This window comes from Ylistrum balloti, unplaced genomic scaffold, assembly GCF_031769215.1.
Source record: "Ylistrum balloti isolate Yb309-2 unplaced genomic scaffold, AGI_CSIRO_Ybal_v1 Utg370840, whole genome shotgun sequence".
In the NCBI taxonomy this organism is placed as follows: Eukaryota; Metazoa; Mollusca; class Bivalvia; order Pectinida; family Pectinidae; genus Ylistrum; species Ylistrum balloti.
This window is the reverse complement of record NW_026782484.1, coordinates 748,315-763,475: the sequence shown is the minus strand read 5'-3', so window position 1 is coordinate 763,475 and position 15,161 is coordinate 748,315. Positions and strand designations below refer to the sequence as shown.

At 36.9% G+C, this 15,161-nt stretch overlaps 1 protein-coding gene across 1 annotated transcript in view; it reads right to left on the bottom strand.

Annotated features, from left to right (window-relative positions):
* Positions 1-15,161, bottom strand: part of LOC132558932 (protein jagged-1b-like) — a 114,066-nt gene that overhangs the window by 14,735 nt on the left and 84,170 nt on the right. Inside the window, exons 5-7 of the mRNA XM_060223551.1 lie at positions 5,242-5,375; positions 1,983-2,102; positions 1,531-1,644 (exon numbers count right to left, since the gene is read on the bottom strand). Coding sequence (XP_060079534.1) covers positions 1,531-1,644; positions 1,983-2,102; positions 5,242-5,375 — 368 coding nt within the window. The remainder of the gene's footprint in view (positions 1-1,530; positions 1,645-1,982; positions 2,103-5,241; positions 5,376-15,161) is intronic.

The following is a 15,161-nucleotide window of genomic DNA, read 5'->3' as shown; positions in this document are numbered from 1 at the left end:
CATGAACTGGATAACAGTTTTAGTACCTACAGACGATGCGGTTTTCAATTAAATTCTATATTTAGGGAATGAAAATTAAATGCAGACAGCCAGAGGTATTTATTAACAAGTCAATTATGAAGACAAACACCAGTCTCCAATATCACAGTCTAACAAGAAATAATTTGATGCGCAATCATTATAAACTAAATTTTCACTTACAGGTTTTGCAATACTGAGCTACACATCTTAAATGATATCCTGAAAATGTTTTAATTATTTCAATTTTCACAGTTAGCTTGTTACATAACATGGATTTCAGAACTTTTAACATTCTATACAAACTTTTATTTGATACAGAAACATAGGTCTTTAATTTCATGTATCTACATTTTATATCTGACTTCCCATTCCGGCCTATTTTATTTAGAAGGTGGTTTGGAGTATGTGATTAAGGAATTCGAAGGTAGTGTTTATCTATGTTGTTTTGATAAAGTACATAGAAATATCTATATATGATCAAAGTGGGCGGTGTACAGGTCACAGCTTACTGTCCTGTGCTACATCTAGGTAACAACAGGCTCAGAAGTGTTACAATTTTATCTTAAAGTGGAAGAGCTACTCAAACACTACCAGTACATAAAACTTCAGCAGACTCCCACCTTAGAGCAGGATAGGACAGAGATCAACAGTGGAGGGCAGGTCTGTTGAGGAGTACCCTACAGTTACCTTTTTAATACTCCTGTATATATTTATACCTGTGTCTGCACCTTTCAGGTATCAAAAGCTTATATCCAAACCTTCAATGACTCTTGAAAACATTTGTATGTTTTATTCATCTGTTTGAACTGGGAGGAGCAGACAACACTTCACAGACAGAGAACACAATAGGGACAGATGACAGCTGCAATGGTCAAACTGGGAGTCTCGCACGACTCAAGTCCGAGCTTTAACAGGTGGAAAAGACACCATTCAAAGGGCTATTCCAACCGTCAACAGGTGGGAAAGACACCACTCAAAGGGCCGTTATCACACTCGGACGATGGAGGTCCACCTTCATTGTGAACAGGAAAACATGATGCAAACAAATGGACTCCTTCCATTTATTGCTGGATCAGGCATACATTGGAGAAGCCTAACAGATATGAGGTTATTCAAGTGACCTGCTTTGTAGTGAAAACTTTGTTCTGATCTAGTGGACAGACTTCATACAGGGGATAAAAGCTGGGAATCTGAGTGGTTCTGCTGATTGCAAAAATAGCTTTGATATTGATAGTACAGTAGGTGACATAAAAAGGAAATGATAGCACTGACATTTGAAAAAATAGTATCTGACAGCATGGATACTGACAGAGTAAATGACAGAAATGGTGGATGATAGCACAATAATGGCCAGAAATAGTCTTTGAAAGCACAGAAATAGGAATAAATAGCTAGTAACAGCAAAGAAATTAGAAGAAGCTATTGACAGAATAGAAATTGGAAAAAAATAGCTTTTGACAACACAGAAAGTCAATATCTAGATATAGTAGAGAATAAGTCTATACTTACTTGAGTCACAGAGGACACCAGTCCAGCCTGGCAGACAATTACAGACAAAGCCACCAGTTACATCAATACAATTCCCTCCATGGGAACAGGGGTCTGACGTACAGGCATGCTCAGCTAGAACCAATAGAAATACATACACTGTATAGTTAGTTAATTTCACAAGGCATATATTTCATGATTGTCCTCTTCAGGTTTCTCTTTCAATTGGTATCATGTATACAGGCATTTCAATTCAATGTAGAAAGGCTCTCTGGGTACTTAAATTTCACATTACTTTAAATGACCATGAATTTAGGGAAATTAAATGCCTCACGAATATTATCAATTATACAGTATGTCACTTTGGTTCATCTGGATATTTTTAAATTGCAGAAGATAATATTTTGAATTAAGAACCTGATTAAGAGAAATGCTATTATCTTCTTTACTTTTGACAATGAAACTGGTCTTACCTATTTCACAATTGACTCCGGAGAAACCGTTAGGACAAGTACAGTCATAATTATCAGGAGCAGTATTTTTACAGATGCCATCATTTTTACAGGGTTGGTGTCGACCACAGTAGTTCAAGTCTAAAACAAAATAAAGAAGGTCATCAGGGACACAACACAACAGATTTATCACAGGCACAACATGATAGGGTCATCAGGGACACAACACAACAGATTTATCATGGGCACAACATGACAGGGTCATCATGGACACAACACAACAGATTTATCATGGTAACAACATGATAGGGTCATCAGGGACACAACACAACAGATTTATCATGGGCACAACATGATAGGGTCATCAGGGACACAACACAACAGATTTATCATGGGCACAACATGATAGGGTCATAAGGGACACAACACAACAGATTTATCATGGGCACAACATGATAGGGTCATCAGGGACACAACACAACAGATTTATCATGGGCACAACATGATATGGTCATCAGGGACACAACACAACAGATTTATCATGGTAACAACATGATATGGTCATCAGGGACACAACACTACAGATTTATCATGGTAACAACATGATATGGTCATCAGGGACACAACACAACAGATTTATCACAGGCACAACATGATAGGGTCATCAGGGATACAACACCACAGATTTATCACAGGCACAACATGATAGGGTCATCAGGGACACAACACCACAGGTTTGACAGGGATATGTACAACATAACTGGAGCAAAGTACAGCTATCATGGTGTTTTGTTATATACCACATATTAGTACATATGTGTTCTTGTCAGTTGTCTGTCAGGTCAAAATGTGTGTGAAATAGACATGTCCCTTCAGGAGTGAAAGACATACTCTCAAGAGTCTATTGAATACCCCGAGTGTACATGTAGGCTGGAAACTGACCACTAATATATACTGGTAAGCTAACTGACTTCTTACAATACAGCTATTCATACCTCAGCACTGACCACTTCAAATTTACCCCTTCCTATCAACATGCCATTAGAGAACATCATATGGCATTCATCTGTTTCCCACAGAAGACCAAAACCAAAAGTGATGTGATGAAAAAAATATTTCAAAATTCAATCAGCATAGTCCACTGGCAAGGGCCCCCCATCGTTGATCAGCCACCCACACATATCACGTGATAGCCTGATGGAGAAGCAGATTCGTCAAAAATTCATTGGAATTTATTCTAGTTTCTCCTTATCGAGCCAGTTGACACCTCCTAAAATCCTGCCACCATAAAGCCTGGTTATTATGCCAATCAGTTCATACCATGCTGCTACAAATTTATGCCAATTCCTTTAATTTGAACACTGATTCTGTAGAAACTTACAACACCAGAATCTCTGCTAATTTGATTTGCATAATTGTCTTTATTCAGATGCCAAAGAATGATAAATTGGTGAGAATCAGGGGCGACTCGGGGTGACACACAACCGTATGGCTGAAGTGCTCAAGTGGTATCCCTTACACAGCCACGAAATAGTTACATAACCATGTCACACCTCTTAAAACTTGACAAATTCAGTACCCATTTCTATTCAAATACTATATTGTCTGACAAAATCTTAATATGATTATGTAAACTTCATTTCTGTTTTATTTTCTATGATTTTTTTAATCAGAAAAAAATCTTTCAATAACTACATTTCCACAACACAATATAATTTTTTTCCTTGATCCTGTGTGATGTAGAATTCATCGCTTATATATGTAATTTATCTCCTAACTGTGTGTGTTATATCACTTATCTTGAAATGCTGTGTGATATATAATTTATCTCCTGATTCTGTGTGTTATATAATTTGTGTCCTGATTCTGTGTGATATATAATTTGTGTCCTGATTCTGCGTGATATATAATTTGTGTCCTGATTCTGTGTGATATATAATTTGTGTCCTGATTCTGCGTGATATATAATTTATCTCCTGATTCTGTGTGATATATAATTTATCTCCTGATTCTGTGTGATATAATTTATCTCCTGATTCTGTGTGATATATAACTTATCTCCTGATTCTGTGTGATATAATTTGTGTCCTGATTCTGTGTGATATATAACTTATCTCCTGATTCTGTGTGTTATATAATTTGTGTCCTGATTCTGTGTGATATATAATTTGTGTCCTGATTCTGTGTGATATATAATTTATCTCCTGATTCTGTGTGATATATAATTTATCTCCTGATTCTGTGTGATATATAATTTGTGTCCTGATTCTGTGTGATATATAATTTGTGTCCTGATTCTGTGTGATGTATAATTTATCTCCTGATTCTGTGTGATATATAATTTGTGTCCTGATTCTGTGTGATATATAATTTGTGTCCTGATTCTGTGTGATATATAATTTGTGTCCTGATTCTGTGTGATGTATAACTTATCTCCTGATTCTGTGTGTTATATAATTTGTGTCCTGATTCTGTGTGATATATAATTTGTGTCCTGATTCTGTGTGATATATAATTTATCTCCTGATTCTGTGTGATATATAATTTATCTCCTGATTCTGTGTGTTATATAATTTATCTCCTGATTCTGTGTGATATATAATTTATCTCCTGATTCTGTGTGATATATAACTTATCTCCTGATTCTGTGTGATGTATAATTTGTGTCCTGATTCTGTGTGATATATAACTTATCTCCTGATTCTGTGTGTTATATAATTTGTGTCCTGATTCTGTGTGATATATAATTTGTGTCCTGATTCTGTGTGATATATAATTTATCTCCTGATTCTGTGTGATATATAATTTATCTCCTGATTCTGTGTGATATATAACTTATCTCCTGATTCTGTGTGATGTATAATTTGTGTCCTGATTCTGTGTGATATATAACTTATCTCCTGATTCTGTGTGATATATAATTTATCTCCTGATTCTGTGTGATGTATAATTTGTGTCCTGATTCTGTGTGATATATAATTTGTGTCCTGATTCTGTGTGATATATAATTTATCTCCTGATTCTGTGTGATGTATAATTTGTGTCCTGATTCTGTGTGATGTATAATTTGTGTCCTGATTCTGTGTGATGTATAATTCATCTTCTGATTTCATATGCTATATGTCTTATCTCTTTATTCTGTATGATATATAATTATTTCCTGACTTCTGAGGTGTTTGACCTCAAAACAATATATTTCATGACATCTGCATATTCTCCATAAAATGTTGAAATTGTTCAAAGTATTGTTAAGTCAAAACCACTGGTACTAAATGTTTACCTTTGTTACACAGGATACCTCCCCAGTTGACATGACAGAAACACTGCCAAGGTGAGCCATTACAGGAGCCATGTTCACATCGTGGGTAGGGGATACACTGGTCACACAGAGGGCCCTGCCATCCGTACATACACCTGAAATATACAACAAACTTAGTAAACAGGGTGGGGACACAGTGGAAGGCCCACTATCCATACATACACCTTGAATACATTAACAAAATAATGTATTTTGTGAGGGGATATAGAGGCAGTAAATGGAGGGTGATTGGGAAGGTGACCCTGGGTCACTCGTTTATTGAAATGAAGTCATTTAAAGAATATAACAAATTTAACACCTGTGACATTGATTGGGTTAAGGTCAATCATTTGAACAAATTTAGTAACGTTTTATCCCAGCATACTATACTGGCCCACAGCACTTGTTCATGAGGCCAATATAGTGGTAACAAACAATTCAAGTTTACGCTTAAATTTCAGTAAGGTCCATCTGTAAACAAAACATCAAAGTGAACTTCTTGTCTTGATATGAATTTCAGGTCAGGAAAAAAAACAGTAACAAAGTTTCTGAGTGTGGCCACATCAGCTATTTTAAATGTGGCACAGCCACAATTTTGCTTGGGACTCTCTGTGGCACAGCCACAATGTCACTTGGGGCTATCTGTGGACCTTACACAATTCCATAGTGGAAGTATCGCCTTGATATGATTGTACACCTCACTAGTTAAGGTCCACTATCTGAAATTTTAGAGGATTTGTGATATTGAGAAATCGACTAAAGAAGGAAGGATGGATCCTGATTACAGACAATGCTTCATGAAATACAAAGGTAGCTTTCTGGTCTTCGACCAGCTAAGTGTAGAGCCTCAAATTTCATACCAAAGAGTTGAATATTTACTTGGATATTATGCTCAAACGAATACAGTAGTACAAAGATACCTATTTAGGCTGTTACTAAGAAGACTTATTTACACATTTATAACATGTGTATATTACAAGGTAGAGAAGCAGTGTTGATATCAGCTGGACTTCTATCATCTTTCTTTTTTTTCTTTTGTTAAATTGTATGAATTCCATAATGGATTTTAGTCCTTAAAGATGGCCTGCTGGTAAGATTTTACAATTCGCTGGACGGTATGGATTTTTCTCTTGTACGACATATTGATTTTCAATGATATAAGAATTAAATAAATTCCTTGTAGGGTAGAACAAACTAGGTGCCCCAGGAAATCTCCCAGCATGAGTTCTCCTCCAACTCCTGGCAAATCAATCCACCCAATTGATCGCTGATCCATTACACAGAATTGTTAGCACCAAATCGGAGTGTCTTGGATGACTATGAGTATTATAGTAGACCCCTATGAGACTATCTGGACCAAGGGGAGGCACAAGGCCCTGCCCACAGCCTGTATAGTAAATGGACAGTGGGACAGACAGTAGAGTGTGGACCAGGATGAAATACAGATTACTGATATCCAAGGGATAAACACATGACAGGACCTCTATACATGATGTCAATAATTATCCTGTTTGTGGGTACTCCTTGTCCAGCATCCTTCAGGAGGCCTGTTCTTCCTGTTGATTCACCTGACTGGTAGTTAACACTTTAAAATCTTAACTCCTAGGATATTGATGTTCCTACAATTTCCTACTTCCACCCTTGACTTTTTAAGCATCCATCAAAGACAGGTTTGTGAACTCATTCAAAATAAATGTCAGAAGTGTAAATGGACAATACTGCTATTCATTTTCAATATAACACACCAAGGCAGTAAAGAGAGTAAGGAAACACCATTGGTTATCTGGTGCTGGGGTACTTTATTGTTATGTCAATCTACTCACTACCTTGTACACCTGGTGGGCAGAAGGCTACAGACTCATAAATAAACGTTATTGGTAAATGGTCTATCACTCAGCTAGCCAAGAACTGTCAAGTTGAAATATCAATTGAAATGTTGTTTATAGAGATTTGGCAATAATTCAAACAAAAACAAAAACATAAATCAAAGTGTTCAGGACACACTTAGATGCTGCGTATTGAAATAAAGGAATACAGGAAGTGGCATATCGATATGGAATATGGCATATAATCTTAAATATGATCTTTAGTGATTGGTCACATTGATATATATACATGAAGGTTCAATACACATGGTCCTAAGATCTTAATATGATTATTTTGGAGGATGAGTATGGTTGGAAAGGTATTAATAACTGATCATGCCCAATTAAGTGTGCAGACTCTGAACTCTACACCTTTGGCAATGAAGTGCATGGTCATAGGCCAATGAAAGTGTAAAGTATTGAACTTGAATATTTTCTTGTGTTCATCGGGCAGGGTTGAGATTTCAACATCAATGATTAGTTATTGTAACAGACAACTGATCATTTATTTGCTTGTTAATTCAATTGACAGTTCTTTTTTTTATTATTTTAAAATGTTTTACACAACAGTGACCAATAACATTTCATCAGTTCATAGCTTGTTTAAGCACTGCATATCATTAGTTCTCAAATACAAAATGTATGTTTTAGATCAAAGAGTTCTACCGATACTGGAAGTTGTAGAAGTCAAGGGTACTGTTGGTCACTTTTCTGGCTTTGACAAGTGGGAATTACTCTTTAGGTAAATGGTAGGGTGTCTGGCTAGAAACCAAAGGGTCACTATTCCTTCAGCAGAATCATCAGTATCAGTGGAGGTACTGGTGAAAACTAGGAAGAAGAATTCTACCTATAAGCTTTTTTCAAACCCCTGTAGCTAGGAGTTGTGTTTTTTTTTTATTACTCCCTCCAATTACATCTGTTTATATGAATTATATGTATCAAAATCCAAAATCCAAGATTTAAACCTTTTCATTCAGTCAAAATATAAATCAATTGCATCTGTAATTTCCAGCTGCAGTCAACAATAACTACACAATAGGTTTCATTTCAATGGAGAAAGAGATGATAAATCCTTGCTCACAATTTTATACAAGTAAAATTATCACATGGATGTAAAGAATACCAGTATACTCGATTTACACGACTGATATAACATGATAATATGAAAAATAGGCCTATTAGCTGCTCAAGCATTTAAACATGTTCTTCACAATATGCTGCAAAGTCATAATTAGGCGTATATGCTTATGACAGAACATTTAATAAGAACTGTTGCCGATATTGAAATAATTACTAATCTTTATTAGCACAAATTGGATGATGTAATCTAACGACTGCTTTGTTCACATCTACGTAGTTTGCTGACTGCAATTTATTGCTTTAAGCAATATAGCTTTCACACTCTTGATCATTTTCTCGTCCTTATGAACTGAGTTTAAGCTTACTGCCAGAATTTGTTATGAAAAGCTAACTACACTTCTCAGTGTTATTTCATATGAAAGATTTCATAAACTTTTCAATTAATTAATTGTTTTTATATAATTTTCAAAAGTGAAAAAAAGTATTTTAAATGTCTATTTGATAAATTATGTGAGAAACATGATCTCGTAGACATTGTGTCCCATGGGCTTAGATATCGATAGAAAGTCTATGGTGGTACTGAAAATCAAACTAAATTACAAACTTCCTGTATTAGAATTATGTCGGAAATCATTTACCCTTTCAGATATGTCTGATCATCTTTGCAACATTGATATCTTCCATAGAGTAGTTGAAAATATTTAAACATCTTTTTTGTTACGTCATGGAATTAAGCACCTTTCGCAAAATATCTAGCATATAAGAAACTTCAAAATATGGATGAAGGGAGAGAAATTGAACAGTGTAGATGATGTAATTTTTCTTCCAAACAGAGAAGAAGCATAGTAATATCTGTAAGAAATAGTTTCAAGTTGTCATTAAAACACAACATTTTATATACATGTATTTATAAAATAACAACATCAACTACTTCAGGAACTAATTTCAAAACACATTTAATATCCTTTCTGTGGAGGTATATGAGTGTTGTTGGGTTTTTTTTCTGGTGTAAAATTTGGTCGAGGCTATAAATTGCATTCAGCTAGCCAGCAGCTTATCCCAGTGATGGCTATAGACACCGAGCATCCTATAGATGTGTCTAAAAAACCTATCTTTAACATTCTGTAATAACATACATTTTAGAGTGAATGTTCATTTTCAAATATGTTACTTTTTTATAAGTTTTATCACTGGAGCTGCGACAGCATATTTCACAAAGCAATTTTAATTTGCTGAAAGTGTAATGCTGTTATGATTTATTGGGCGATTTGCTGTATACCTAGCACCAGTGTTACATCTTATGTGTGATCAAATATCATCCAAGTTCCTTCTTCCTATCAGAACTGACTTTTGCAGGGCCACATCAAACAGACAGGAAGACAGCAATGAGAATCATTTTTACACACAAGTACCAAAAAATGACTTCCTTGACAATAGATCAGCAAAATTAAATTAAACTCTGTAAAAATATACAGATGGTAGATGGTGCAGTGATAATTCAGTCTTGATGTGAAAAATCATGAGGTCACCTACCTGACCACATAGATTTTCATCGGGTACTCTGGTTTCCCCGACAATTTCTCAAATTCGCTTCAACCCAGGCCAACAAAAGTGATTAAAATGTGTTGGAATAACTGGCCACTTTGCAACTGTTGTGTAATAAATAAAGTTTATAGTTTAATATGAACTTGATACAATATGTGTGTCTATACATAATAAATAGATTCCTTCCTATTGCTGTATGTCAGATGACCTATAGACACCAGCTTTAATTGATATGAATTTATCCCACGTTGTCATCAGGCCGAGAATTATTACTTACATAAGATTTATGTACCTTGAAATGAAAACATGAGGTAATGATGTATGTGTATTACACACACCAAGTTATAAATATGACTTGTGCACATCACAACACATGTTTAAAAGATTCATGCACAGATCTTAATATACCACAATAAATGTTTTAACATCACAAATAGATTTCTTTTTTTTTTTATCTGCCAAATATCCAAATTAGTCAGTTTACCTGTTGCTTCATGGTTTGAATGCATGATAAGTGGTATTTAATGATGTTGCCTGAAGAAAGTGGTAGTATCGCCTTACGATGATAGAGTGTATTGCTGACAGGCACTGTCACTTATACAAAGTGACCTGTTTCACACTACCCCATTTCTCGACAACTCCTTTTCTGGACAATTGACTCTACAGCAAAATGGAACCAACCATTATGATGTGTAGTGCAAGAAGTGACCCAGAATATGAAAAAGACCCAAGACTAGTCCATTAACGCCCTCAGGTCAGTCCCTACCTCTCCATAAACACCACAGCAACCTCATACAGGCACGTTTGCTGTCACACGGTCCAGCAAATTTTCTCACGGGAAACTCAAGCCTGATAAGATGGTAGGGTCTGGTGACTTTAATTTTTACTTACCTTGTGTTAGCAGGTGAAAAAGGTCACCCAGAAAAAAATGAACGACACACATGCATACCAGCTTGACAGCCCCCTCCCTAAGCCATGTAAGTGACATCAGGAAATGTAACACATATTAACATTTCAGATTAAAATACGAAGTAAAGCTAAAATAGACATGAATTGTCAGGTACACAACAGGTGAGTACAGATGTAGTAAACATCTGATTACTGTACATACGTATCAAAGATCTGCCAGACACAGGTAAGAAACAACAGTCATAAAACCTAACAATAGAGGATACTTAAAAAACACCACAACCTCAAAGAGGATCACAACCTCACAGAGGGCCACAACCTCAAAGATGACAACAACCTTACAGACATTTACAACCTCAAAGGAGATCACAGCTTTACAGAGAACTACAACTTCAAAGAGGATCACAACCTTACAGAGGACTTCAACCTCACAGGGTACCATAACCTCATAGAGGACTACAACCTCAAAGAAGGTCACAACCATACAGAAGACCACAACCTCAAAGAGGATCACAACCTCACAAAGGGCCACAACCTCAAAGAGGACTACAACCTCACAGACAACTACGACCTCAAAGGGAACCACAACCTCAAAGAGAATCACAACCTCAAAGAGAATCACAACCTTAGAGAGGATTACAACCTTACAGAGATCCATAACCTCAAGGAGACCAAAACCTCAAAGAAGACTTTAACCTTACAGACAACTCACATCTCACAGAGGACTACAACTTCAATGAGGACCACAACCATACAGAGGACCACAGCCTCATAGAGGACCACAATCTTACACAGGACCATAACTTCATTGAGGACCACAATATCACAAGGACCACAACCTCATAGAAGACCACAACCTCACAGAGGAACAACCTCAAAGAAGGCCACTATCTCATGCAGAATCATAAACTGATATTTCTCAGGCAACAATACCACTACTTGTTCACTATACTTGTCAGGTGACATAACCAGTATTTGCCAGGTTCACTACCTGTCAGGTGACATGACCATTACTTGCCAGGTTCATTACCGGTCAGGTGACATGACCATTACTTGCCAGGTTCACTACCTGTCAGGTGACATGACCATTACTTGCCAGGTTCATTACCGGTCAGGTGACATGACCATTACTTGCCAGGTTCGCTACCTGTCAGGTGACATGACCATTACTTGCCAGGTTCATTACCGGTCAGGTGACATGACCATTACTTGCCAGGTTCACTACCTGTCAGGTGACATGACTATTACTTGCCAGGTTCGCTACCTGTCAGGTGACATGACTATTACTTGCCAGCTTCGCTACCTGTCAGGTGACATGACCATTACTTGCCAGGTTCACTACCTGTCAGGTGACATGACCATTACTTGCCAGGTTCACTACCGGTCAGGAAACAAGACCATTATTTGCCGGGTTCACTACCTGTCAGGTGACATGACCACTATTTTCCAGTTCACTACCTGTCAGGTGACACGACCATTACTTGCCAGCTTCACTACCTGTTAGCTGAGGTGACCAGTGGTGAACAGTAATCTCAATATTAGATATTTTTTTTATCTGAGAACTGATAATCACTGATCTCTACACTGACAGGTAAGGTGTCCCACGGGGTTGGGTTGTATTTAATAGTCCATCAGATCATATCTCCCTAAACTGTTAAATCAGGACAATAATATCAGTTTTTTGATCCAAATGAATTCCCTTTTTAAAAAGATTTGATTGTTATGAAGGAATAGCCTCTCAGCCCTATATCAGATAAGTAGTCACTGTAACCTACATCACTTTTCATACCACCATCTCAGAATCATTAAATCTCATTCACTGCAAAATAGAATGCACTCCAGAAAAGTGTGTCAGTGGATTAAGTTTGAGCCACAGTGATCTTTTATGACATGACCATTAAAATATAAACTCTGGGCAGGGTCAGTCTTACCATTGATATAAACTCAGGCCAGGGTCAGTTTTACCATTAATATAAACTCAGGCCAGGGTCAGTCTTACCATTAATATAAACTCTGACCAGGGTCAGTCTTACCATTAATATAAACTCAGGCCAGGGTCAGTCTTACCATTGATATAAACTCAGGCCAGGGTCAGTCTTACCATTGATATAAACTCAGGCCAGGGTCAGTCTTACCATTAATATAAACTCAGGCCAGGGTCAGTCTTACCATTGATATAAACTCTGACCAGGGTCAGTCTTACCATTGATATAAACTCAGGCCAGGGTCAGTCTTACCATTGATATAAACCCAGGCCAGGGTCAGTCTTACCATTGATATAAACTCAGGCCAGGGTCAGTCTTACCATTGATATAAACTCTGACCAGGGTCAGTCTCACCATTGATATAAACTCTGGGCAGGGTCAGTCTTACCATTGATATAAACTCAGGCCAGGGTCAGTCTTACCATTGATATAAACTCTGTACAGGGTCAGTCTTACCATTGATATAAACTCTGGCCAGGGTCAGTCTTACCATTGATATAAACTCTGACCAGGGTCAGTCTTACCATTGATATAAACTCTGGCCAGGGTCAGTCTTACCATTGATATAAACTCAGGCCAGGGTCAGTCTTACCATTGATATAAACTCTGACCAGGGTCAGTCTTACCATTGATATAAACTCTGGCCAGGGTCAGTCTTACCATTGATATAAACTCAGGCCAGGGTCAGTCTTACCATTGATATAAACTCTGGCCAGGGTCAGTCTTACCATTGATATAAACTCAGGCCAGGGTCAGTCTTACCATTGATATAAACTCAGGCCAGGGTCAGTCTTACCATTGATATAAACTCTGACCAGGGTCAGTCTTACCATTGATATAAACTCAGGCCAGGGTCAGTCTTACCATTGATATAAACTCAGGCCAGGGTCAGTCTTACCATTGATATAAACTCTGACCAGGGTCAGTCTTACCATTGATATAAACTCTGACCAGGGTCAGTCTTACCATTGATATAAACTCTGACCAGGGTCAGTCTTACCATTGATATAAACTCTGACCAGGGTCAGTCTTACCATTGATATAAACTCTGACCAGGGTCAGTCTTACCATTGATATAAACTCTGACCAGGGTCAGTCTTACCATTGATATAAACTCAGGCCAGGGTCAGTCTTACCATTGATATAAACTCTGACCAGGGTCAGTCTTACCATTGATATAAACTCTGACCAGGGTCAGTCTTACCATTGATATAAACTCAGGCCAGGGTCAGTCTTACCATTGATATAAACTCTGACCAGGGTCAGTCTTACCATTGATATAAACTCTGACCAGGGTCAGTCTTACCATTGATATAAACTCTGGCTTATTGTATATCATACATATACCAATTTTATACTATACATATACCTAGTATAAACTATACATGTAAAACATATATATACTTGTTATGAATTATACCTATGCCTATTTTTTAATAGCATTCCTGAACTCAGTGGCAAAATTAGTGAAAGCAAATACCAGGAGACACCTTTGGGCTGAGTCTATTCATAAACAGAGGTAAAACCTTGGAGCTACTCAAAAATAGAGGTAAAACGTTGTGGCTAGTCAAAAACAGAGGGAAAATGTTGGGACTAGCCAAAATCAGAGGTAAAACGTTGTGACGAGCCAAAACCAGAGGTAAAACATTGTGACTGGCCAAAATAAGAGGTAAAACGTTGTGACTAGCCAAAAATAGAGGTAAAATGTTGTGACTAGCCAAAAATAGAGGTAAAATGTTGTGACGAGCCAAAACCAGAGGTAAAATGTTGTGACTAGCCAAAAATAGAGGTAAAATGTTGTGACAAGCCAAAACCAGAGGTAAAACATTGTGACTGGCCAAAAATAGAGGTAAAATGTTGTGACCAGCCAAAAACAGAGGTAAAACGTTGTGATTAGTCAAAAACAGAGGTAAAACGTTGTGACTAGCCAAAACCAGAGGTAAAACATTTTGACTAGTCAAAAATAGAGGTAAAATGTTGTGACTAGCCAAAAATAGAGGTAAAACGTTGTGACTAGCCAAAAATAGAGGTAAAAATGTTGTGACTAGTCAAAAACAGAGGTAAAACGTTGTGGCTAGTCAAAAATAGAGGTAAAACATTGTGGCTAGTCAAAAATAGAGGTAAAACATTGTGACTAGTCAAAAATAGAGGTAAAACATTTTGACTAGTCAAAAATAGAGGTAAAACGTTGTGACTAGCCAAAAATAGAGGTAAAACGTTGTGACTAGTCAAAAACAGAGGTAAAATGTTGTGACTAGCCAAAAACAGAGGTAAAACGTTGTTACTAGTCAAAATAAGAGGTAAAACCTTGTGGCTAGTCAAAAACAGAGGTAAAATGTTGTTACTAGTCAAAAACAGAGGTAAAATGTTGTGACTAGTCAAAAACAGAGGTAAAACGTTGTTACTAGTCAAAAACAGAGGTAAAAATGTTGTGACTAGTCAAAAACAGAGGTAAAATGTTGTGGCTAGTCAAAAACAGAGGTAAAACGTTGTGGCTAGTCAAAAATAGAGGTAAAAC